This window comes from Dipodomys merriami, unplaced genomic scaffold (genome assembly GCF_024711535.1).
Source record: "Dipodomys merriami isolate MVZ:Mamm:240054 unplaced genomic scaffold, mDipMer1.0.p SCAF_8, whole genome shotgun sequence".
Taxonomy (NCBI): domain Eukaryota; kingdom Metazoa; phylum Chordata; class Mammalia; order Rodentia; family Heteromyidae; genus Dipodomys; species Dipodomys merriami.
The window spans coordinates 47,777,662-47,803,786 of record NW_027206401.1 but is presented as its reverse complement, the minus strand read 5'-3'; the positions used below and the strand labels follow the sequence as shown (position 1 = coordinate 47,803,786).

The following is a 26,125-nucleotide window of genomic DNA, read 5'->3' as shown; positions in this document are numbered from 1 at the left end:
AAGTGTGTTCCAGTATAAGAGAAGTGCTCCTGAACACTACAATCCTTTTGCAATTGTCTATCTGTGATTTTGTTCAGCTATAACCAAAGCAATAGTTTCCTTTATTGTTGGATTTATTTCCATACTTTTACCTATTAGCCCGAGTGTATATAACGTAACAAGTTCAGTACCAAGGCATAATGAGTATTTTCCCAAACCAAACAGCTTATATTATCATTAAAATTTGGCCAATTTTTTCCAGTAATGTTCATGTTAAATCAACTTTGTATTCCTCTGACCTAGTCTGTTCTTTTAAAAAGTCATTAGAGGGGCTGGGAAGGTGGCTCAGTGGTAGAGCGCCTGTCTTGCATGCCTGAGGCCCTGGGTTCAATTCCTCAGCACCACAAAGCAAAAAGAAAAAAGCTGAATGTGGTGCTGTGTCTCAAGTGGTAGAGCGCTAGCCTTGAGCTGAAGAGCTAAGAGACAGCACCCAGGCTCAGAGTTCAGGCCCCACGACCGGACCACAAAAAAAAAAAGTCATTAGAACATTTGATTTGGCATCCTTATTTTATTATTGTGGTTTTATAACTTCAGCATGAAGGCTAATTTCTTTTATCATTAATGTTTTGTATTATCTGAAGTAAAGATCCTGTAAGCGTTTTCTTCCAGTCAAATAATTCACGCTTTAAAACTCATCCTATTCATAATAATAGAAAACAGAATGCTAAACATAGGAGACTCCACAGGAATGAGCTTAACTTTGTCTTCAAACACTTTTACAGAGATAATCAAGGATGGGCCAAAAATACAGAGGCTACTTTATAGCAGAGTTGAGTCCAGTGTTTAACTCTTCCAAAAGTTCTTTTTTTCAGCAACATTCAGATGCCAGAAAATGAATGACAAAAGTTTCAAACAAATAATAGAACCTGGTATTGGATATACTAAGCCTTTTTTTGTTTTTGTTTTTTTTGGGTCAGTCCTGGGACTTGAACTCTGGGCCTGAGCGCTGTTCCTTAGCTCTTCAGCTCAAGGTTAGTGCTCTACCACTTGAGCTACCGTGTCACTTCAGTTTTCTGGTGGCTTATTGAGTTTCAGAGACTTTCCTGCTCGGGCTGGTTTTGAAGTGGGCTGGCTTTGAAGTGGGATCCTCAGATCTCAGCCTCCTGAGTAGATAGGATTACAGGCCTGAGCCATGGCACCAGGCTATCCTAAGCCTTTTTAAGAAAGCTGTTCCTTGAGCAAGATAAGCCAGGTTCTAAGGTCAAATACCACATTTTCTACTCATGTGCAGAAGCTACACCTGAAAGATATACATATTGACAGACATAGATACACATAGAACATGATTCTGTGAGACTGTCTGGGAGAAGGGAAAAAAAAGGTAAATAAAAGATGGATGGATGCTGGTGGCTCACACCTATGATTCTAGCTAGTTGGAGATTGAGATCTGAGGATTGTGGTTCCACACTACCTCAGGCATGAAAAATCTATGTGACCCTTATCTTAGATTAACCCCACAAAAAGCCAGCAATGTACCTGTGGCTCCAGTGGAAGAGCACTAACCTCTAGCACAAAAGCTTAAGGACAGCACCCAGGCCCTGAATCCAACCTCTAGAACACCAAAATAAAAAGGGTGAAATACACTGCAATGATGTATAAAGACAATATAAAGAGTAAGAAAAATTATAGAGATGGTTATTATGAGCAAAACAGTATTTGTACATCTGAAATACCATAGTTGAACTCCTTAATACAAGTTTTTTTTTTTTTGGCCCAAGACCAGGATTCAAACTTAGTACCTGACACTTTAATTCACTGGCTGGCACTCTACCAACTGAGCTACTCCTCCAACCCCAGCTTTAATTTTAACACCTATTAAAAAAGAAAAGAAAAATAGTCTGTTGGAGAAGATGGGAAGAGAGGACTTGGGCTAACAGGATGGAAATGAGGATGAATATGAGCAAACTGGTTTGTTTACATCAATAAAAATAGAAATAATGAAACCTGCTGAAATTGTTTCAAGAAGGGACACTACTGTGCAAAGCAGAGTAATGGAGTGAGACTGGAATCTATTAGAGTACATGTATGGAAATTTCCCCCTTTTACATCAAATATATGTTAATTTAAAAAAGTTCTGATAAGGTAAGCCTTTTTATTATGAAAACAAAAAACATAAAACAACAACAAAAAAAGCAGCAACAGGTAAAACTAAAAGCAGGTACATACCTGTTATATTTGTTTGCAATATTTTGAAGACATTACTGATCCCAATTGAGAGAGAATTTGAGTAAAAATTCCTAAGGGCTGTAGCACTGGCTTCCAAAGTAATCTGTATTGATTCTGTGGGAGTAAGTAGAGACAACATTAGGACTAAAGCAGTGTTGTCTGATACTTCTGTAATAGTGATAAGGCTTCATTATTGTACTATCAGACAGAGTACTGAGGCATTGGTCATAGGAGATTGTTAAATTTATGTCAATCATAACATACATATTAGTAACTAGTTTGTTGCTATCACAGAAAACAATGCCAAAATATTTATACAAATTCTGTATATATGTACTTAAATAGCACATGTCACAGAACAATATACACTGGCTTATCTACAAGTTTCTGAAGTAGAAAAGTTTATGTAAACTCAATTGCTTTAGTAAACAATTTCTACTAACAAAGTCTATGTCCTATATTTTATGACTTAGCTAAAATGGTTATCATTGCCTTTTGTGCTCTTTGAAAAAATTGCTAATACAAATGAGGCAACTTGGAGCCTAGCTAATAAAATGACACTAGAATTTTAAACATTTTATGTGTAAATGAACTGATCAAAAGAACTTTTCTCAGAATAGTGGTACAATAATACTACAGAAAAAAATATTAAAAGCTAAAAAGTAACTTAATACATTTTCTTTTGAATTAGATAGAAAAGTAGATTGAGAAATACTAAGGATTACAAAGGAAATAAAAAGCTTTGCTTGTAATACATATAAGGCAGTCTTCTTCTTAATTTAGCAATATCATATTACAAACTAAAAGAAGATTTTTAGCAGTGTAGCCAAAGAATAATAGCTGTTTAGTTGAATGGTGAAAAGGTTTCATTTTAAACAGGGCAAGTGTTTACAAATGCTTTCATTGTACAAATTAAGCTTTTCTACTCACCAAGTCCCGGTGGTATGTTCTTGGCTAAATGATAAAGCCATTTAACTCTAAGCATCCAATCCTGATTGGTTGCTCTTTCTATGAGCAAATTAACAGCTAGGGTCAAAACATGTGGTTCATCAATCCAGTAAGGATCTAGTTCTATTGCTCTGAATTTTAGGTTCTCAGGGTTAGAAGACTGCATAATTCTCTCCAAGTCTTCCAAGGTAAGAGGCTGACTCCTATATTTTAATGGAAGAAGTTAGTATTAAAACAACTTGCTCTATCACATCTGACCAAGAGAAAAAATAATTATAGAAATATTGTGTCACTGGACAATTAAAACAAAAACTTAGGTCTGGGAGTATAGCTCACTGGTAGAGAACATGATTGGTACGTGTAATGCTCTAAGTTCAATCCTGTGTATGAGTGTGTATAAAAAATAAAGGAGTGATGGTAGTAGTTAAAATATGACAGTTGGCAAATACTCATGCAATGTTGGGGTTGAATATATTATGTTCTGCCCATTATTACAAAATCAAAACCAGCCAAAACCCAGACACACACAAGCTCTGCTGACCTCACCCAGCTGCTGGTTTTCAGACTCATCCTGTTGAGGCAGTGTGCCAGGATCTGTCCATCACTTCGGACAACAGATAGGTGAGAATCTTCTGTAGCAAACAGAGCTGATGGAACAGAATCTGGCCACAACCCTGTGGCTAGAATGCAGTTTCCCCAGGTTTTCCGTGCTTGCAGAGAAGAAACACATTTTTCCAGCAAAACCTTTACAAGCTGTAAGAATTAAAATACAGAATATGCAGGTAAGAATTAAGTGTTGCTACCAAAAATGCTAGCAGAAAATGAAATGATAGCTTCCAAAGTTCACATTACTGTTTCCCAAATCTTAGAAATACTCTTCGAAGTATACTACAAGTTAAGATCTACTTTTGTTAATTACAGATCAGTTTCAAAAGAAGAATTTTTTTTTTTCAAAGGTGACAAAGGAGTCTTTATTAGGCAGCAACCATCCTGTCCTGGACTTTGGTGTTTCAGAACTAAGAGCAGCCCTGGCCTTTCATGGGGCAGGGTTTTATAAAGGCAAAAGCCACATGCAGGTGGTGAGGTGGTTTCTCAAGCAAGCAAACTGATTCACAGAAAGTAAATTTGCTGTTAGCCTTATCATAAGCAATTTCATAAGGTTGCATCCTGGCGCCATTAGGGGCGGGAGCACTTCTGCAGCTGCTGCTGGACCCAGCACAGGGTCCAGCACAGCATTCCTCTGAAGCAGCTGGAGGCTAGAGATGTTGTTAAGTTTGGGGCTTGGGGGGTCAACAAATGGTCAGAACTAGTCTGATAGCCTGATTTCGTGGAAAGGGCTGAGGGCCAAGGATGGAGGTTGTTGAGCAAGAATGGCATCCTGTAAGTTATATCTAAAACTGGGTTCCAAAAGAGCAATTTTTACATTCAAGTTATCTTCTAGAGAAAGGAAGGACCTGAATACCAGATCTTTACTGGAGCAAATTTGCAGTGGCTAGGTCTCCCTGGTCATTAAAGATGCTTTCTATATAAAAATAATTTCCCTCTCCTCAATAATATAGCATGTTATTGCTAGAAAGCTGTGTGGAACATATCATAGTACCTTCTGATTTGTTGCTGAATGCTGAGAACGGACATACATTTCCCAGCATGCCCCTGAAAAGGCTTGGTCTAAGCTTAGCCCACGCTGGAGGTATTGCACAATGAGTATGGCTGTCTGAATTAGAGTAGTCACAGAAGAGGTTGGAGAACCTATAAAAAGAAAATACTGTCACCTGTAAGTAAGTTATTCTTTAAAACCTCTGAAGAAAATAAGATAAAGTCTGCCCTTATATCAAGTCTCCTTCTACTCAAACCCAGCTAGATATGTATTTTTAAAAAAAAGTTAGTATAATGTAGACATTTCCTAGGGTAACAACAGATTTGTGTTCCTATCTCCTATCTGGACACTCCTCTCTGTTGTGTACTATGGTAGACTCCTTCACAGGTATGATAATGATAGTCTTGTTGCATGTATACTTAACCTGAAGCTGACACACTGAAAGTGGGCAAATCACAGGGCCTTATAAAAAACTACAGGATTTGAAATTCAAACAGATACTATGTTGAAATCACAGCTGTTATTATTACCAATTAATTCTGACAAGTGACTGAAACAGTTTGCTTTTAAAATAGGAATGTGCTTCACACAGCTAAGCAAATGGAGCAGAACTGTACCAAAGACAGAATACTCAAAAAAGCACTAGATTTATTATTGATCCTGTTATGCAGAACCAGAGCTTTTGTTCTTAATCAAGCTTTACACATTACCTACCTTCTTGAGGCCCATCACAACCTTAGATAAGAAACGCAAAAGCTCACAAATTACAGAGTCTAAAACTGAATCACTCAAACAATGGAATCTGGTTGGCTGCATGATTTACTTGGGGAATCATTTACCACACTGATTCTGTTGCCTTACCCTGATACTCTATGTATCTACAATTTACTATCTGCAATTTAACAGGCTTTCCCAGTATGTCTACTTCCAAGGACACTATGTAAAAACATGAGGTAACATAAAGTTTTACAGGATTTAAACTCTGCAGAGGCCTAGAGGTTAAGTGCCTCACCTACAAAAGTCCTCTGGATCTCTGCGTGGAAACCCAGTATGATGTCACACACACTGTCTCCCACCAACCCAAGGCTGTGCAGCAGAACTTTCATGTCCATGTTGTCTGGGATAATATCATCCCAATCTCCTGAAATGTAGATTTCAAGTCCACGATTTCTCATAGCTCGAGATATTTCTCCATGAATTGGATCCATAGAAAGAAAAAGCCTAATAAAATTGCAATTCAGAGAAGAGTTAAATCCCTGTGTAAACAACAATGTAACCTAGAAACATTTGGTGAAGTTATATATAGCTTACCTAAAGGGAGATTATCAAGGAAAATTAAGATACAAATACCTGAAATTGGGATGTGGAGTAATTGTGGGAGTAGATCCATCTATTAGTCCTCTCTCATTAATTGTAAGGACACCTCCAGGTTCGAGCAAAGCATTCAAACGATCCAAGACTGATGGGCTGCACAGACAGAATTCAAATGGCAATGGCAGAGAAGTGGACATGCTCCTTAGTTCTGTTCACCTTGCTCAAGCCTCCAACTTTTCTGACCTGCAACTTTCACTCCCAGAGATTATACCTCACATAGGACTATGATCTCTTTGAAGAGTAACTATTCTATCTAACCCCCGACTGCCCAAGACACAAAGTTGTATCTTTATTCAAAGTAAATTAACTCAATTAAATAAATGAAATAAAAGAAAATTCCGGGCTGGGAAGGTGGCTCAGTGGTAGAGCGCTTGCCTTGCATGCATGATGCCCTGGGTTCGATTGCTCAGCACAACATAAGCAGAAAGAAAAAAAGCTGGAAGTGGAGCTATGGCTCAAGTGGTAGAGCGCTAGCCTTGAGCTGAAGAGCTGAGGGACAGCGCCCAGGCCCAGAGTTCAGGCCCACAACCAGACCCCCCCTCAAAAAAACAAGAAAAAGAAAAAAAAGAAAGAAAATTCCCTATACTACACAGCCTTTCCACCCTTCTAGCTCTTACATCATCGAATGTTTTTACTGAAGTTCAGCCTCAACAAGAAACATTGAGTAAAAACATCAAGAAAGAAAAGCTACAAGGTGTAGTAATTGTGTGTAAATAGCTTGAACTCAGGACCTCTTACTCTCAACTAAGCCTTCTTGATCAAGGCTAGTGCTCTACCACTTTAGTTTTGCCTTCAGTCCTGTAGTAGCTTCTATTACACCAATGAAACAAGTAAGCAGTAGTTTTGTACTTGTGCATTTCTTTATACTAGGATCATATGTCATATATGATCATCTGACTTGTAGTCATTACTGATACACATATAAAATGTCTTGTATCAATCTACATTTCAAAAATCTTATTTAAAAATGACTAACAAATGGAGATTTCTGATATTAAATAAAAAAGGCTTAACTCATGATATTGTGGCAATTTTGTTAGTGTATGCTTCAGCAGTCTCATGGCAAAATGCCATTATCCCTATTGCTAGTCAAGATAAACAAAGGGCTGGGCAATAGTGGCTCACACCTGTAATCTTAGCCACTATGAGGCTGAGATCTGAGGATCACAATTCAAAGTCATCCTGGGCAGCAGAGTTTATGAAACTCTTTATCTTCAATTAAGTACCAAAAAAAAGCTGTGGTTCAAGAGGTAGAATGCCAGCCCTGAACAAAAAAGCTTAGAGATGGGGCTGGGAAGGTGGCTCAGTGGTAGAATGCTTGCCTTGCATCCATGAGGCCCTGGGTTTGATTCCTCAGCACCACATAAGCAAAAGGAAAAAATCCAGAACTAGTGCTGTGGCTCAAGTGGTAGAGCGCTAGCCTTGAGTTGAAGAGCTGAGGGACAGTGCCCTGGCCCAGAGTTCAGGCCCCACAACCGGGCCCCCCACCCCCCTCCCCCCCAAAAAAAGCTTAGAGACAGTAACCTGGCCCTGAGGTTCAAGACCCAGAACTGACGAGTGCACGCTCACGTACACACTCACACACGCACACACACAAACACAAAGACACAGAGAAACAAAGGATTAAAAATAAAAACCTGCCATATAGGTTTCTACTTTACTAAACCTGACACCATTAGGCATACTGGTAAATGAACATAAGGCTCTTACTTGCAGAAGTTAACATTGTCCATGAGAAGCCAGTCTCCAGATTTCAGGGCCTGAACTAACATGCTGTCAACCCATTCAAATGCTCCATGGCTGCAACCATTGGCGGACTGTGTAAGCTTCACTCCAAAACTTCGGAAATCTTCCACAAGTTTGGCAAACTCTGTAATAACAATGGCAATGTAATATCATATCAACATCCATAGTGCTAAATTTCAAACCAAGGTAACAATACAACCCATCCCCCCTCAAAAAAAAATTTTAAAAACCCTCCAAACTAAGAATTCATTAAAAGATTTAAGCTACTGGCCCATTTTTTTTTTTAAGGATTCATAATAGAATTATTTTGCTTTGATTCAACATAGGTAAGAATATTAGATTATAGACAGGTAAAACTTATCCATGCTTATCTGAATTAATAACAACATACTCAAAAATTTCCCCTTGGTGATGAAGAAAGCAAATATTTTTTCTAATATAATTTTTCAAATGAGACACTACCAGCAGGAAGAGGATAAGGTTACGTATTCAGTACAACATTCTACTACCATATGAAAGGGCAAAGTACAATGAATGTCATTGAACTGAACTGGCTTTTGAATGGATTCTACCATAGGTATGATTAGCAGTATTTGCCAATGGGGCTGGGAAGTTGGTTCAGTGGCAGAGTGCTTGCCTTGCATGCATGAGGCCCTGGGTTTGATTCCTTAGCACCACATAAGCAGAAAAAAAAAAAAAAAGGCCAGAAGTGGCGTTGCGGCTCAAATGGTAATGCGCTAGCCTTGAGCTGAAGAGATGAGGGACAGCACCCAGGCCCAGTTCAGGCCCCACAACTGACTTAAAAAAAAAAAAAGTATTTGCCAAATACTTTATACAGCCCTTCATTGAAAATATTTCAACTGTACATTTTTTGTTGAGACTTGGCTTATGAACTTTCTTTAATATAACAAAGTAACATGTGAGATTCTTTTGAATCATGAGTACTAAGGCTTAATCTCCCACTGCAATCCCTAGAATACTGGAAGAAATGTATCAAACAACTGTTTTTAGACATATGGCAGCATGAGCCTGTGTCACCTGAAAGTAGAGGGAAAAACAAAACAGAGAAAATGCTTTAATTCCCTGGCTTTCAACCTGGAACGACGATCCTCAGATCTCAGCCTTTTGAGTAGTTAGGATTACAGCATGAGACATTGGTGACAGGCAATTTCTTATTGCAAACCAGGAAGGGGATAATCCCAGAGAGATTACAAAGGTCTCACTGAATTGAAGGCAAGATGAGGCAAGTTACTCAGAGCACCAATAATGTGGATAAGGGCATTGATCTTTGGCCAAGTAAATATATGAATGTACACATAAAAGATGAAGTTCTACAAAGATGAACAAAAACTTTTTTTTTTTTTGGGTCCGGTCGTGGGGCCTGAACTCTGGGCCTGGGTGCTGTCCCTCAGCTCTTCAGCTCAAGGCTAGCGCTCTACCACTTGAGCCATAGCTCCACTTCTGGCTTTTTTCTTTTTGCTTATGTGGTGCTGGGGAATTGAACCCAGGGCCTCAGGCATGCAAGGCAAGCGATCTTCCACTGAGCCACCTTCCCAGCCCTGAACAAAAACTTTTCAGGAAAGGGCAATTGCAGGGAAATGTAAGCAGAATAAGACCAAGAATCATTCCATTTCCTACCAGACAAAGACAGACCTTGGAGAATGCACATACCAGATGATTTCTCAGGCCTAAGACGATCTACAGGTTAGACATTTCTCACCCCTACCCTAGAGAAGTAAGCCTATGCCAAACTAGGTGCCCAAATAAAAAACTTAATTAAAAGCAATCCTGAAAGATGAAAATAAAGGCCAGGTGTAGTGGCTTATGCCTGTGATCCTAGCTACTTGGTAGGCAGGGATCAGAAAAATTGTAATTCAAGGACATGCTAAGAAAAATATGGCAAAGCCTTTCTTACAAACAAGCTAGCATGCCTGTGCATCCCTATAATCCCAGCTATATGGAGGCATAGGTAGAAGGATTAAAGCTTAAATCCTAAGACCCCATCAAAATGATAGCTAAAAAAGCAACAAGATGTTTGGGGTTGTGGCTCAGGTCATAGAAAACCTGTATAGCCAGCATGAAGTAGGAGACAATCAAAATGATCCAGAAACAACTACCAAGAAAGCCCCATAGTCTTTAAAAGTATAGAAAAATGAAGTACTTGTCATCGTCTGGTATTAAACATCTAAATTACATGATGCAAATAACGATTCTAATGCACCATTTAGAAATATGTTCAATATGTACAAGAATTTAAAGTATAAACATAATGAGCCAAGTGCCAGTGGCTCTTGAAACAAATGGTAAGGCAAAGCACTTGCCTAGCAAGTACAAGGCCCTGAATTCAAATCCCTTTTACTGCCCCAAAGGTAGTAACATAAATAAATACAAAAAGAGAGAAGGGGGAAGAATCTGAATCAATGAGTAAAAAATTTAAAATTAAAATAGTGGGTTTAAGTTGAGAATTAGCACAAAGGAACTAAATAAATGATCTGACCCATGGCCACAGAAAGAGTGTTTAGTAGATCTAAGTAGGGGGTCTGATTTCTTCATTCCTAGGGATCAATTCTTCAGTTTCAAGTAGCTTTTGCAAATACAAGATGATAATCTATCCACATACACAATATATAGATCTTTAATCCTTCTTGGTGGCATGTTTATGTGGGCATGCCCAGAAAGTAGCAATTCACAAGAGGAATTAAGTTTCCATATTAATCATATGCCATGAGGAAAAGATATACTTCTCTCATTTACACGAACACGTCCCATCAATTCAGACTCTTGTTCTGCAGTTTAAATATGTCGAAGTACTTGAAAAATTACTAATAAGTAAAAAATAAAAGCAGCTTTACGTGCTAGTGTAGTTGATTATAATAAATGAGTATGTACAAAATGAACCACATAACTCAGTAACCAATTATATTCCTGTGTGCTTTCTTAGTATTAGTAATTTGGCTCTGTTAATTTTTTTATTTCTAATTTTTGTTCACATTTGTTATTAGTAAAACAGCTTTGCTAATATAAATCAAAGTTTTGATTGCATATCAAAACTAATAATTGTTAATCATTAAACTAAATAATATGGGCATGAATTCAAAAATATATTCCTGTAAAAGAACACAGTATAGACAATGGTAAGTGCACAATATACAAACCTAATAAATGAATACACATACCTGCCTTGGAGTATGAATTGATTTTATTATTGAGTCGCTGCATAAGCAACAAAATTGCTTCCAGTTTGTTGACAATCTCCATGGAGATCTCTCTACCATCTTCTCCAAGAGACTTGGGTTTGTATGTTAGAAGGAAATGGCTCCAGGCCCGTAGCACTATTTCTGTATCTTCAGTACTGATGAGGAGGCTGTCCCTCAGCAGAGCTCTCACAGTACTCTCGACCTTCTCTAGGAGCTGCCTCCAAGGTCGTATAATATCAACCTGCAGTTTACAGAGCACATAACTCATCACAGAGTCAAGATACTGTTATCTGTATTCCCCACTAACACAAGACTCTTAGTAAGTAAATCATGGGTTTTTGAGTTTTAGCTGAGATGGAAAAGTAGTCCAGTTACCTGTTCAAATCCACCTAGTAGTTCAGTAGTATCCATTGCACTGTTCATAGCCATGATCTTTAATGTGTGGCCAGTAAGGTGTGCAAGAAGCTGGACCAGGGTGGTCTTGCCTACAGAGGCTGGCCCTACAAGGATGACCATCCAGCTCATCTGCACACACTTCATGATGGACTCCAGAGACTGGAATGACTGATGCAGGAGTGAAAGGGGCTGCCGGACTGGGTGAGGAACATAGCTGCCACGAGAAAGGACTGAGTAGCCAAGCTGAAAAAGATGTCAATAATGTGTTATAAGCATCCTTGGAAGTGGGGACAGGAGCAGCTAGAGAAAATTATAAAATGAAAAAGGGTTTCCTAGACTTCTTACCTGAACATCATAGGGAGTGATACGAAATTGTCTGGTTCCCATATAAGGGTTAGAACTTGAACTGAACACATCCTTGAAAACAGTGATGACCTAAAAGGAGATGATGTTGCAATCAAGACACAAATCACTCCACCAAATTCTTGTGTAAACCTGGAATGAATACTTGTAGAAAACAAGCACAGCAGTGAGTTCCTGTACTCAACTAATACTAGCTACAATTTTCTTATCCATTTCAATTCTCTTATTTAATGCATAGACTGAAGTATTTAAGTCTTGGAATAAAAGTAAATTTACAGTTAAAACTAGTTACATAATCCCATATTATTTAAGACTGCAGTGAGAATATACCTAAATTAAAAAGCACTACCATGGGTTCAGGCATTAGAAGCTCATGCCTATAATTCTAGCTACTAAGGAGGGTGAGACCCAAGGTTCATAGTTTGAAGCAAGCCTAGGCAGCAAAGTCTGTGAAACTTTTATCTCCAATTAATCACACCAGAAATGGAGCTGTGGCTCAAGAGTAGAGTGCTAGCAAAGAGCAAAATGGTTTAGTGACACTGCCCAGGCCCTAAATTCAAGGCACAGATGGCAAAAATAAAAACAAAAACAAACAAAAAAACCCCATAAGCAATATGGCAAAGCTAGAGATAAGACTGAATTAGGGATTATGATAAACTTCTGATCTCTGTAGTCCTGAAAAATAGCCAATTTCCACTTCATGGGTATGAATAACGGGATTCATAAGCAATACACAATTGAGCATGGTTGTTTGGTATCCGTCTAAATCAAAGTTATTCCTCTTACCAATTATTTACACACTTAAAACACTAACAGCCAGTTGTCAGTGGTTCATGCCTGTAATCTAGCTACTCAGGAGGCTGAGATCTGAGAACTGTGGTTCAAAGCCAGCTGGGTAAGAAAGTCCGGGAGACTCTTATCTCCAATAACCACTCAGAAAACTGGAAGTGGTGCTTTGGCTCAAGTAGTAGAGTGCTAGCCTCGAGCTGAAGGGCTGAGGGACAGCATCCAGGCCCAGAGTTCAAGACCCATCACCAACAAAACAAACGAACAAACAAACAAACAAAAACCCCACTAACTTGGCTTACAATAGAAAAAAAAACAAACAAACAATACCCCAGAGTGTAAACCATGCTGTGTTAAAAGTAGCAATAATCTTTTAACCATTGTATGCTGCACTAAAGTCAGTAATAAAAATAAAATGTTAAGAGTTCAAGCTCCGTGACCAAGCAAAACGATAAAAACAAAATCTTAATCAGTAAGATTAGAGGCAGCACGGAGAAAATATTTCTGTCACTAACTTTCAGTCAAGGCAAGCTCTATGCTAAAATACTCATCACCACTCCCTGGTGTTCTTTCAGAGGGTTGAGACAAAAATTCAGTCTAATTGGGTTTGTTTTTAAACTAGATTCAATGCACCTGAGCCCTTCCTGCTTTGATTTTCACCGTATTTTTAATTTTTCAGATCTTTATTTCCCTTTGGAAAAAAAATCTATTTGGCTGATTACACAAAATGCCTATTGGGTGGACTATGTAAACCTTTCTTACACCTAGTGACCAACCAATCTTTCTACCACTGTTCAGAAATGACGATTTTTTTGCATTTTGAAATATTTTTTTTTGGAACAATATTATGATTTACCTTATACACATAGCTGGAAGGCAATTTTATACAGTATTTATAGCATACCTGCATTTTGACTGTGACCACCATTATAAGGTTGGTCAGGTGTTGAACTTGTGAAGTTTCATTTTTGTAGTTTTCAAAGTATAGAGGTACTATGTTATATAGCTAATAAATTAAACTAAATAAAAAATACTGTCAAAATATAGTGAATATTTTCTCCTAGTCCAATGACTGAAAGGCATTTGAAGAGTTATGAATTATGTGCATTTGCCTAGACTTTAAATACCACATAAAAGGAGATTTTGGCAGCAGGATAAGAGATGTGAGACTCACTGTGGCTAGCCACACTGCAACTAGGAGATTATGCATCTAACATAGATTTATCAATTCATTTGTTTTTAAACATTGAGGTTAGCAGAAAGGAACAGTAGACCAAAGGAAAGGGCTGAGTAGAAAAGAACAGAGCAAGTGGAAAGGGCCTGGACTACAGGGATTGCTCTGCTAGCTATGAGACACTATAACTCTGAGATGTGGACTCTTAACTTCTGGAAACTAGGGCTGGGAAGGTGGCTCAGTGGTAGAGCACTTGTCTTGCATGCTCGAGGCCCTGGGTTCGATTCCTCAGTACCACATAAGAAAAAAGCCGGAAGTGGCGCTGTGGCTCAAGTGGTAGAGCGCTAGCCTTGAGCTGAGGGACAGTGCCCAGGCCCAGAGTTCAGGCTCCACGACCAGACCAAAAAAAAAAAAAAACACAAAAAAACTTCTGGAAACTACTTCGTGACAAAAGAAGGAAGGCCTTTATAACACAAACAGAAATGCTCAGGTAAGGCATACAAGCTATAGTCTCAGCTAGACGGGAGAGTTCAGATTAGACAACAAACAAATCTTTCCAGAAAACTACAAGTACATAATGATAGTCTTAATGCAGAATTCTATTGTTCTAGTCTATTTACAAACAGATTATCTTCATGTAGATACACAATATCTTCTCTTTACAACTACTATTCATGTTCTCAACTTTATGTCCTGTTGATGACTAACAATGGAGACTGACCAACAGTTAAAGCTGTTAAAAATGTTGTGACATGGGGGATTTAGATGATAAATTATGTCCTCTGAAGCAAACTAGGCCAAGAGCAGAGAATGTATTTTATCTGTCTCTATAATTTCTAAGCATTATTATTATTATGAGTATGTACCTTTTAGGAAAAAATGAACTTATTGGTGGAAAAAATTAACATAAAAAGCATTACAAAACTCACCCTTTCCTTGTCTTCCCTGGTTCTCATTCTTTCACCATAGACCAAAAAGACATGCTGACCAGGATCATAACAGCCAGGGGACTGGTCAACCAACATCAACTGACACCAGCGGAACAGGTCTCGGAGGTTAAATTCCCAGGGACCTCCTCTTTGTCCCCATTTCTTCTCAACGGTCACTTCATGATCAATCTAGAAAGGAAGTTTCCTTATTGAAAAACATGTCTATCAGGCAGTGCAATTAAGTATAATCACTGAACTACAAATGTGTACAGATCTAAAATAGATATTAATAGATTTGATTTGGGTATCTTCTTTCATCTTAGATGTTTTACCAAGATTAAGAAATGTTACTGTTACCCTCAATTGAGTAGTAAGCCTTTCAGACGAATTCTGTGATTTACTTTTGTGATACAGGATAGTAATTTGATACAGTACTATATTGAGTAAATATTGATTCAAAACTAATTCAAGCAAGTACTTACATGGTTATTAAAAGCTACCATTTTCTTAACAATATTTTTGTTAATGGCGGGAAACAAAGTACTGGCAATAAATTCCATGTCAATTACTGTAAGGGGATCCACAAAAACCTAGAAAGTACAAGCAAAACATGATAAAATGCCATTATTTTCCTTCACAAAATGGTGTGTCATGCTATATGAAATCTTTATTTGTACCCAGTAACAATAATTGAGTAACAGTAAGTAGATCTAGCAATAATTGAGTAACAAAGGTGATTTTTAATTTTAAATTGATCCTACCTTAGTTCCAAGTATGCACCACTTCCCTCAACTGTCTTACAAGTTCCTACTACTCCATTTTTAAGAAAAGGATTCATGAAATGTTCAAAGTAAAGAGCATCAGATTTGTCTTTAGTTCTAGGCTAGTGCAGATAAAGACACATGTAGCCAGGCAGAGGTGGTTCATGCCTGTAATCCTAGCTACTCACCAGGCTGACATCTGAGGATTGCAGTTCAATGCCAGACTGGGCAGGAAAGTCCTTGAGATTCTCATTTTCAAGTAAGCACAAAAAAGCTATAAAAGGACATGTTGCTCAAATGGCTAACCTTGAGTGCAAAATCTCAGAGACAGTGCCTAGTCTCTGAGGTTCAAGCTTCAGGATCAGCAAACAGACAAAGAAAAACGACCTATGCAATTTATTTTTAAAAGAAACGGACCTAAAACACATTCTATATAATTTTAAACTATTTTCAAAACTCTGAATGGCAGTGTATGAAGGTTTCCCGTAAAATTCACTACACTTTTCAACGTTGAATTATGAAAATTTTCATAATACAACACTAAAAGCTATAAACCAGTCATGGTATTCCATGCCTTGTAATCCTAATACTTGTGGAGCCAAGTCAAGGCAAACACAGTTACACAGTAAGATTCTGTCTGAAAAATGATACCCAGAAAGTTCTTTATCAACAAGGGAAGAGGTCATTAAGAAATATTTGGAGTTTCTTCTAAAATCTCTAGAATAGCCAAACTCTGAAAACAGCTTTAATTACTAGAAAGCATGTGCATATACCAGAAAGCATGTGTACATACACAGCTATTTGCAAACAGAAATATAGGCATAAGAAAAGACTCTACTTCAGTAATGGTAAGGTTGGAGAATACTGTATATTTTTATCATTCATGGTAGCTTTCTATTTTTTATTACTTTTCTTTAAAATTATATATATTAATATAAAATACATTACTTATTAGTATATTAAACTTTACAAGTCTGGTCATTCTCTTACAAATGTGAGAAAGACACCAACTTCTTCAAGTCAGAGAAAGGAAGTGATGATGGGAATCAGTCACATTAATACTCATCACATAAAAATTTTTTCTACCTTTGGTCTCCACAGCAACAGTGAATCTTACCTGAGTGAATCTGTTAAGAAAAGACCTGGGTAAGCCCTTTCTCCCGCCTCCTTGTCTGAAAGGATTCTGACACCCAAAAATCTTTGTCTTCTCATGCTGTACTTGAAAGCTCATTCCTAACTCAGGCACATAGATTTCTCCTCGATGGTCAAAACAAGCATTAAGTCCTTCCAGTACAGACTGAGAAGCCAGGTTAAGCTATTAGTGAAAAAAGTACACATATTTGTTTTAAAGCAAGGAAGTAATACATAGGTAAGTAACAGAGTATTATCTTCATAAGATAAATTAAAACACTATTTGTTATTTAGTTTCTTAAACCAACTGATGAAATGATGTAAACATTCTATTATTTATTTCACATTCATGGTGAGGGATTCTGGATGCTTAACATATACACAAATATATGTTAAAAAATATAAATGTTCAGATTGAACTAAAAGTTAAATCTTCACTAAGTAGCACTTTTCTCATTTTAATCATTTCAATTCCACAATAGTAGTTCCTCTCCTAACTAACACTGTATATCACAAACAGACCCAACTTCTTAATTCAAACTATCTACCAGATAGAAAGATTTGATATTTTTCGTGCCTATGAATGTACTTTTTCTTCAGATCAATAATTTTGGCCAATATGCAACTATAACTCTAACCATTTACTCATCATTGTTGTATTACATAATGTTTATCCAGTTTCTTTGGCACATTAACAAAACATGAAGTAGTTGATACTATTTGTAAAATACCGGTGAAATAAGTTCAACTTCAGTAAACCTATCAGAGATGTGTGAACAAATTAGCCAAAATGCAGTTTTTCTCTGAAGGATTGCTTTAAAGTTTGGAGCATTATATAGGTTGTATGAAGAAGAAAGTTTTGTATGTGTTTGGTCATGTGATCTTAAATGACACCAGGAAGGATCTTTTCATAGTTATGCCTTTATTGGTCACTAGCATGTCCATCCACCAAGAAATTATCCAGAGTTGAGACAAGTAGGACCATTCCTCACATGGCAATTCCAACTGGGGCCTGAGGACAGGATGCTCACCTCATCTAACACCACCCAATCTCCTGCCTTCAAAGCTGCCAGCAACGGGCCATCACGCCAGGCAAATTCTCCTCCCTTGCCACCTTCAACAGGTAGATCTGCTCCAAAGAGATCAGTGATGTCCTTTGACAGGAAGAAGAAATGAAAAGTATTACAAAAAACCATCAAACAAACAGCAAATACACTGTAAGACCTAAATCTGAAATGATAAATGCTTGGGTAGGCCTCAGGTCACTATACTTCTTTCTGCACTCAAGACAGAACTATTTGCCCCCAGTAATCTTTACCTGGAGCTCACACACATTCTAAGCACCTTCAGAATACAATGGACTAAGCAACAATCACTTGCTCAGATTAATTTATGGCAATTGTGAGCTTTAAAACAAACAATAAAAATAATAATGCCTAAGCTTTACTCTCTAGTCCAATCCAATGGCATCCAGGCAATAATTATCCTGATTTTTTTTAAGTTATTTCATTCAATCCCTAGTACTGAAATGAGAGAAGAGGAGGAGAAAACATATTACAGCTATTAATTACTCCACAAGCAGAATTTAAATGGTTATGCTTATGGAGTCTTATATAAAATATCTGGGATAGTGATAACAACAATTAATACTTACTAGGAAACCATAAATAGATACATTACTTATACTGATCCTTACATCCTATGGGGCAACTAAACTTACCGTCTGCTCTGACAGGTTGATTCGAATAAGGTTGTGTCCTGAAGCCTTCGCTAATGCGCCCACCAAACTTGTCTTGCCAACACCAGGAGAGCCCTCCAGGAGAATGGGTTTGTTTAGTTTGGTAGCTCTTAAGAGCCTCTGGGCATTCATAGCTGTGGTGCCTGCACTGAGTGCATAGTCAGCAATATTATTCCTATGCAGGACAGGTCCTCAAGTGAAGAAAAACAAAGTCACACATAAGCTATGTACATAAAACTCAACATTTTAAGAAACCACTCAATAGAGCGTCAGTCAGTCCAGCAGCATTTGTAGCTCCTATTTCAACATTCTCCCACTTTTGGATCCATAAAATCCCTACAGGAACAGCCAGTAGCATACTTCTTTCACAATATACATATCTCTCCACCTAATATAAACCTATATGTACATATATTTTAGGTCTAATTACAAATACATTTCTTTCTAAACCTCTATCTCTATTACTACATGCCCTAGTACAATTCATCATTCTAAACCAGTATATTCCTAGAAGGTTTTCAGGCCATCAAGACAATATATAAAAATGTTCTCAACTAAGAAGGTAACTGACATACAGGACTAGCTTTGGCATACCAGTTTAGAAGGAGTGGGAAAAGGAAAACATCTATTTGCAACCAGAGTTATGTCCCCCCCAGTTGTAAATCATTGGCATAGAGCTCTCACATAGGAATGAATACTACCCACAGTGCTATAAGGAAGAGGTAAAATGATGGCACACACTCCTATAATCCCAGCACTCAAAAGAGAATAGAGTTCAAGGTCAGCTGGGGCAATACAATTAGACCCTGTCTCAATGAAAAAGTAAGAGGAAAAGTGAGGAAAAGTAAGGAAGACAGGAAGAAAGGAGAAGAGGAAAAGGGAAGGAGGGGGGACAAGAGAGAAGTTCAAGGGAGGGAAGGGATATCGTGGAGAGGAAAAAAAAAAAGGGAGGGAGGTTGTATGTACTTTAACTGCCTCGTTTTTAATATTTGATAGAGAGTTGAAGAAGTAATTTGGCCCTAACATGCAAAAGCCTGTGGATGGATCTCACGAAAGATCAATAGTCAGGCAAGCAGGCAGACACACATTTATAGATAGCTAGTCACAACTATTTGGTGGTGGCAATTCAGTTAGAAGGACAGCTAGGATGAAGATTCACATCCATTGTCTCCCAGACTCCTGCATTTTTCATTTAGTCATTCATTCCCATTCCTTCAATCCACAGACATTTTCTAGGTCCCTATGATTGCTAGGTCAAAGGACAAATACTAGAGAATAATACTAGCAGCTAAAGAACTCACAAGGCTATTATTATACAAACGAGATACGACTTAGTTAAGATATAGCTAAACAGAACTTTGTAGGTTACAGAAGAGCTCATAAGTTTTAGTGAGTTTTGATTTTACTATACGAAAAATTCTTGTTTTGAGGACCAACTAATAAAAATGCATTTTTTACAAGACAATCATTTCCCCCCACTTTTACATGCCAGTTACATTTTGTGAACATTTTAGACAATTGTAGTTTTACCAAGTTAAGATTGTATTGATACTACCACAAAAATGAGTATGCAACACAAAAGGTGCAAGTCATAATAAAATATAAACACTTTGATCTATAGGGAAACAGTTAAGTATTTAAAATTTCTTGCACATTTTTGTTAGGTCATTAAATATAAGAGAAGGGGGTTTTCACTGGGAATATTTCTATACATGTATATAATCTGATCATAATTCATGCTCCTGAATTACTCTTTCTTGTCCCCTCCCCTATCCTTTAAAGTATTTCTTACCTCTTGGTATAAAAAATGGATGAATTCCCCAAAGGTTCTCAATCCCAGTGAATTCTTTGGCTTTGAGTCTATCATAAATCTTTAATTCATTTTTCTGACTTTCTGTAAGTCTGACTATCTTGGAAAGTTTCTTTATTAGGAATTTTAGACATTCTTCACGAGCCAAGAGTGCTGTACCGAACCCAGAAGAAGTTACTCCTAAAAGACAGAGCATCAGAACATTAGGAAACAGCATAATTCCAGGGTTACAAGCATTCATCAGGAGGTCTAGCATGGGTTCTCGAAGGAAAGAGAGTACAGCAAAGTTAATAGCCTAAATAAAACTTTTATTGTGAGCGGTACCTAAAGAAGACCCTGGCCCAACGCCCGTTCTCCCCATTTATGCATCATCAATGTAGTAGTAGCTTATTCAGTAAACAATTCCGGAGACCCAATGACAAGTCAGTCTGAAGGTATTATACAACTCAATTGACATTATTCATCATTTTAGTTCAAACTCCTAATCTACATGACTAAAAAGTTAAAATTTAAATAAAAATTTTATGCAATTGTGAGAATTTAAAACTAAAAAATCTGACCATTAAGTAAAAATGATTATCAGACTAAGAATTATCTAGAACTTCACCAGGAACAGTTTTCACTGATGTATTCTTTCTACTTATACTTACCACTTCCAATTTATTAAATACAACTATTTAATATCAAATGTACCCTCCTTTCAAGTTCAGGCTTGTAACCCTAGCAATATGTGAAGCTGAGAACAAGAAGATAATGGCTCAAGGCCAGTTTAGGCAGAAAAGTTCCTTCGGACCCTTTCTTAACTGACAGCTGCTATCAGTGGCTCACAATAGTCATCCTAAACTACAAGGGAGGCTGGGATTAGGACGACTACTCTTACAGGCCAGCTCAGTCTGAGAAACTTCATCTCTACAGAAAAATCTGGGACGTGATATTGAGTGTGCCTGCTGTCTGCCAAGAAGCCAAAAATAGGCAAATTAAACTACAGTCACTAAATTATAGGCATTAAATTATACCCCATTAACCAGTATAAGAAGAACAACTGAGTTTCTGCCTAGTGGTGTGAACAACAGCAAAAAGAAAACAACAACAACAATAAAGTACTACTTCTTTCCAAAAGAAAAGGAAAAGATACACTGAGTTATAGAAATATTTTACTAAGTGATTCTGTAAAATCTCTGGCATGGGCATGCTCTTTTTCCAACATCCCTCTACCGTATCCAGCCCTTTATCCCCAGCATACCTGAACCTATTCCATCTATGTACACCAGGCATGCGGCATGGACAAAAGAAGTCACAGTGGAGATGCTCTCTGGCCTTTTCATAGTTGCTTCCTCTCCCATTGTGTTCATGAAATTAACCCAGGACAAGATATCTCTGATACTGACCACACACTTTCGGCCAAACTCTTGGTGGGTCAGCCAGTCAATGAAATCCAGCATCAGTTCAGCTATATCAGCTCCTAAAGCAAGGAAGCAAAAGCATTCGCTTTGTTTTTTTTTTTTTTTTTTAATTTTCGGATGGGATACTAACTCAGGACCTCACATTTGCTAGGCAACTGTTATATCACATTAGTTATACTTATAGCAACATTTGCTTTCTATGACATTCTAGAGCAGGAGTACATAAAGTAGGCCCCCCAGTTGGAAAAAAAAGGATTTATGCTCCTTTGTCTGCATGCAAAACTATGTTGAGTATCATTTTCTAAGGAAATGAGTCCAGTTTTTCATCACATAATGAAATAATTAATATACATAATTTTATCAAGTTACAAACAAAATAATTTTGAGACTTTCTAGCCTAATAAAATTCCCTGAAAAAGGGCTGGGAAGGTGGCTCAGTGGTAGAGTGCTTGCCTTGCATGCATGAGGCCCTGGGTTTGATTCCTCAGCACCACATAAGCAAAAAGTAAAAAGCCGAAGTGGCACTGTGGCTCAAGTGGTACAGCGCTAGCCTTGAGCTGAAGAGCTAAGGGACAGTGCCCAGGCCCAGAGTTCACGCCCCATGACCGAACCGCCCCTCCCCCCCCCAAAAAAAATCCCTGAAAAAATGCTCATAGGAAAAACTATTCATTTGTCTCATGTTTAGACTAAATTATGAAACTAGGTCATAATCATGTGAAAGACACTAATTTCAATATACTATATATAAAGTTGTTATATTTACTTTTATTTAAAATAATTTTATTACGCTTACAGAGTTCCTTGACACATGCTATTTCAACTTGTGTTTTTTCGATAATCTTGATGGTATGAAAGAATTTACATTCAATAGAAAGTACACTATGAATTTTTATCTTTAACCTAGGCAAATCATATGAATAAGATATTCTTTCTGGGGCTGGGAAGGTGGCTTAGTGGTAGAGTGCTTGCCTTGCATGCATGAGGCCTTGGGTTGGATTCCTCAGCACCACATAAACAGAAAAAGCCAGAAGTGGTGCTGTGGCTCAAGTGGTAGAGGGCTAGCCTTGAGCTGAAGAGCTGAGGGACAGAGCCCAGGCCCAGAGTTCAAGCCCCACAACCAACCCCCCCAAAAAAAGATTTTTTGTTTTTTTTTCAGTCCTAGGGCTTGAATTCTGAGCCTGTGTGGGCAGGTTTCAAGCTTCGATCTTCATATCTTCATCTCCAAAGTAGCTAAGATTATAGGCATTAGCCACTAGCACCCAGCTTTAAATACAATTTTGACTTAAATGACTCTCTAAGTTGAGGAAGACCTGTAGTAAATTTATTGTAATGACCAATGCTATATTGTTAGTGGCATTTAGTTCAAGTCTTCATTTTGTGTATGAGCTTGTATTTAAAATTATATGCATTAGTTAAAAGGGACTCAGAAATTTTACTTCATGATTCATGTTAAGCAACTATTCTAATCTCAACTTTATAATGAACTATTTGAGAGCAAATTCTTAAGTATATATGGACTCAAAGCAGTATCAATGAAATTTTATAGAATACTTTATATAGTTTCCTTTTTTTTTTTTTTTTTTTTTGGTAAGGCTAACGCTCTACCACGGAGCCACAGCACCACTTCCAGCCTTTTCTGTTTATGTGGTGCTGAGGAATTGAACCCAGGGCCTCTTGCATGCAAGGCAAGCACTCTACCACTGAGCCACTTTTCCAGCTGGCTTATAGTTTTTGAAATCAATAGTAAATATTTATCTAAGAAGCAGTACAGTTGGCTGGATGGAGAACACAATTCTTGGATCAGCACTAAAATGTAGATAGGTTCCAGGAGTCTTTTCCATGATCACTCTGAATGTGGTTAAGGATCTTCTCTGGTGCAGAAGAACTTTTTAACCCCATCTCACTAACGGGGATCTTATCTTGGAATATTCCATTTTGGACGTTCTAGTTGGTCAGGAAGCCCAGACCCTTGACACTTCTCTGAGTGTCCCATTCATGGGGCATAGGAATAACGAAATGAAAACCTCAAAAAAGGGAACCAGTCATGGGGCAAGTCATGGGTATACAGGGTAGTCATATGGGTAAGGACAAGGCGGCTTTCACAGTGATGCAGGTTGTACCCTGCTTGGAAGTTGAACATGGAAAGCAGAGGGATATGAGCCTATCATATATTTCACAATTTTTTTTGAGGGAGTTAAAATATGAATGGAGGACACTTTAATAGAAGGCAATATGTTCTGTACCACATTTTCCACTGATCTATCTTGTTCCCATTTTTTTATGCTTATGAAATACACATATAGCTAGTATCCTGTAATATAACTCTTATTCTCTAGATTAGCACTCCCACCAAACATGAAAACTCACCTTTATGATCTATTCTGCTCAGAGACAATCCTGGGCGGAGATTTCGATTAATTATTTGAATTAAGTCTTCACGCCTTGTGCTTTGAGGGCACCATATTTCTGTAAATCGATTTCTTAAGGCAGGAGACAACTACAAAGAACACAAACTCTAATGTGAGTTTGAAATTTATGAAGAAAGCTAGAAAAAAATATGCTTCGAAAGAATGTTACCTGTGAATCCAGGAAAAGAAATATTTATTTTGTGGGGGGGAAATGGTCCTACTATACACTTCTGGCTGATCTGCAATTCTCTTATGAAGACCAATCTAGATTACAGACATGTACTACACACAGCCCTCAGATGCCTCTTCTGTTATATCAACTATTTTTTTCTTGCTTCTAAGAGATATTGCCCCATCAATCGCTAACAACATCCACACATTAGCAATTATACCACTTTCTAGATATGACACAGAGCTCTGAAGCCTGGGAAAGCACTGGAATGCTAGTCACAGCTATCTCAAGTAGATTCCTCTTTCACATTAATAGCCGTCTTCCCATAAAGAAGGTCCATCTCCATACAAGAAGAAAACTTACATGGCTCAAAAGGAATGAAATTGTAAGGAGACATTTATTTTATGTCTTATATAACAAAGTTATTATATACCTTCTCCAGTCCTACGGGTTCTGACCCTTTTATAGTTTCCTTTCTTTTCTCAATGCCAATTCATCTCTATTCACAATGTTTGTAACAACACCACCTAGGTTTTACTTTATCGATGATTGTTGTTGTTGTTGTTGTTCGTGTATCCCATATACCACAGGATCAACAAAACCTGTACTTAGGAGGGGCTCATTGAGGACACAGGGAATTTCTAAGTATGTACATGTTCCTCACCACCATCCTCAAAGACCTGTGCCTCTAGTATTCAGGATCTTATTTTGCTCTGATTTTTATACAGGCAAAACGAAAAGGGGTTGCTTTCTCATAGGTAAGAATAACAATTGTCTTAAGGAAAACTGAAGCTAAGCTGACAGGTAAAATTAATGTAAATAACTTTGAAATCAGATTTCTGAAGTACATAATCATTTTTCTTCTACTACTGAGGAAAACTGGACACAAAAACTGGACATGGCCATATTTTAGGCAACCCACCAGTTACCAAGTATCTTACCTTCCTTCGTTCTAGATTCTTATCCCTACCAACACTTGTGCTAACCATTAGCAGACCAGGACCATACACATTATGACTTGTAGCCCACTTACAGGTTTACTGAGCTCAAACCACAAGGTCTTTCATTCCCGAATGTTATGATCTAAAGAAACGTAACCAACAATCTGACAGTGACTCACATAACCCTTAACAGAGGTGGTGCCTTTTTTTCTGAAAAAAAAGTTGGATTTTTTTCCTTTAAAAATAGTTGGTTAATTATATCATCACTCAAGGACCATGTATGTATCAGTACCACCATGTACCAAAATATTTTAGACTCCTTAGATGCAGCAGTTTTTAAGGGAAGGGATTATATTCTCCCTGCAACACTAAAGAAAGTTCTTAGTTGTTAACTTTTTTTTTTTTTGGGGGGGGGGGAGGAGAGGCCCATTGTAGGGCTTGAACTCTGGGCCTGGGCACTGTTCCTCAGCTCTTTAGCTCAAGGCTAGCGCTCTACCACTTGAGTTACACTGCCACTTCAAGTATTCTGAGTGGTTTATTGGAGATAAGAATCTCATGGACTTTCCTGACCAGGCTGGCTTTGAACTGCTGTTCTTAGATCTCAGCCTCCTGAGTAGCTAGGATTACAGGCTTGAGCCACTGGTGCCTGGCTTCTAACTTTTTTTTGATACTTTCAAACCAATGACAGGTATTTAAGAAAGTAAACTCTATGGGCTGGGAAGGTGGCTCAGTGGTAGAGCGCTTGCCTTGAATGCATGAGGCCCTGGGTTTGATTCCTCAGCACCACATAAGCAGAAAAAGCTGGAACTGGCACTGTGGCTCAAGTGGTAGGGTGCTAGCCTTGAGCTGAAGAGCTGAGGGATAGCACTCAGGCTCAGAGTTCAGGCCACACGACCAGCAAAAAAAAAAAAAAAAAAAAAAAAGAAAGTAAACTCTAAAAGCAGAGCTTGACTTTAAATTGTAGTTCCAAATTTTTATATAAAACTAGTATAAGCCTCATGTAGAGCTCAACAGCATTTGTTAGCGTAAGGTAAAGTTCTAGGCTA

General features: G+C 37.9%; 1 protein-coding gene across 2 annotated transcripts in view; it reads right to left on the bottom strand.

Moving 5' to 3' along the window:
• Positions 1–26,125, bottom strand: part of Mdn1 (midasin AAA ATPase 1) — a 157,373-nt gene that overhangs the window by 65,146 nt on the left and 66,102 nt on the right. For both annotated transcript variants that reach the window (XM_070010465.1, XM_070010466.1), the window contains exons 33-50: positions 23,926–24,055; positions 21,399–21,617; positions 20,138–20,335; positions 18,328–18,536; positions 17,639–17,761; positions 16,594–16,791; positions 15,198–15,305; positions 14,716–14,904; positions 11,809–11,898; positions 11,443–11,706; positions 11,047–11,308; positions 7,835–7,994; positions 6,101–6,217; positions 5,763–5,971; positions 4,754–4,902; positions 3,695–3,906; positions 3,136–3,356; positions 2,206–2,319 (exon numbers count right to left, since the gene is read on the bottom strand). In XM_070010465.1, the coding sequence (XP_069866566.1) occupies positions 2,206–2,319; positions 3,136–3,356; positions 3,695–3,906; positions 4,754–4,902; positions 5,763–5,971; positions 6,101–6,217; positions 7,835–7,994; positions 11,047–11,308; positions 11,443–11,706; positions 11,809–11,898; positions 14,716–14,904; positions 15,198–15,305; positions 16,594–16,791; positions 17,639–17,761; positions 18,328–18,536; positions 20,138–20,335; positions 21,399–21,617; positions 23,926–24,055 (3,172 nt within the window). The remainder of the gene's footprint in view (positions 1–2,205; positions 2,320–3,135; positions 3,357–3,694; positions 3,907–4,753; positions 4,903–5,762; positions 5,972–6,100; positions 6,218–7,834; positions 7,995–11,046; positions 11,309–11,442; positions 11,707–11,808; positions 11,899–14,715; positions 14,905–15,197; positions 15,306–16,593; positions 16,792–17,638; positions 17,762–18,327; positions 18,537–20,137; positions 20,336–21,398; positions 21,618–23,925; positions 24,056–26,125) is intronic.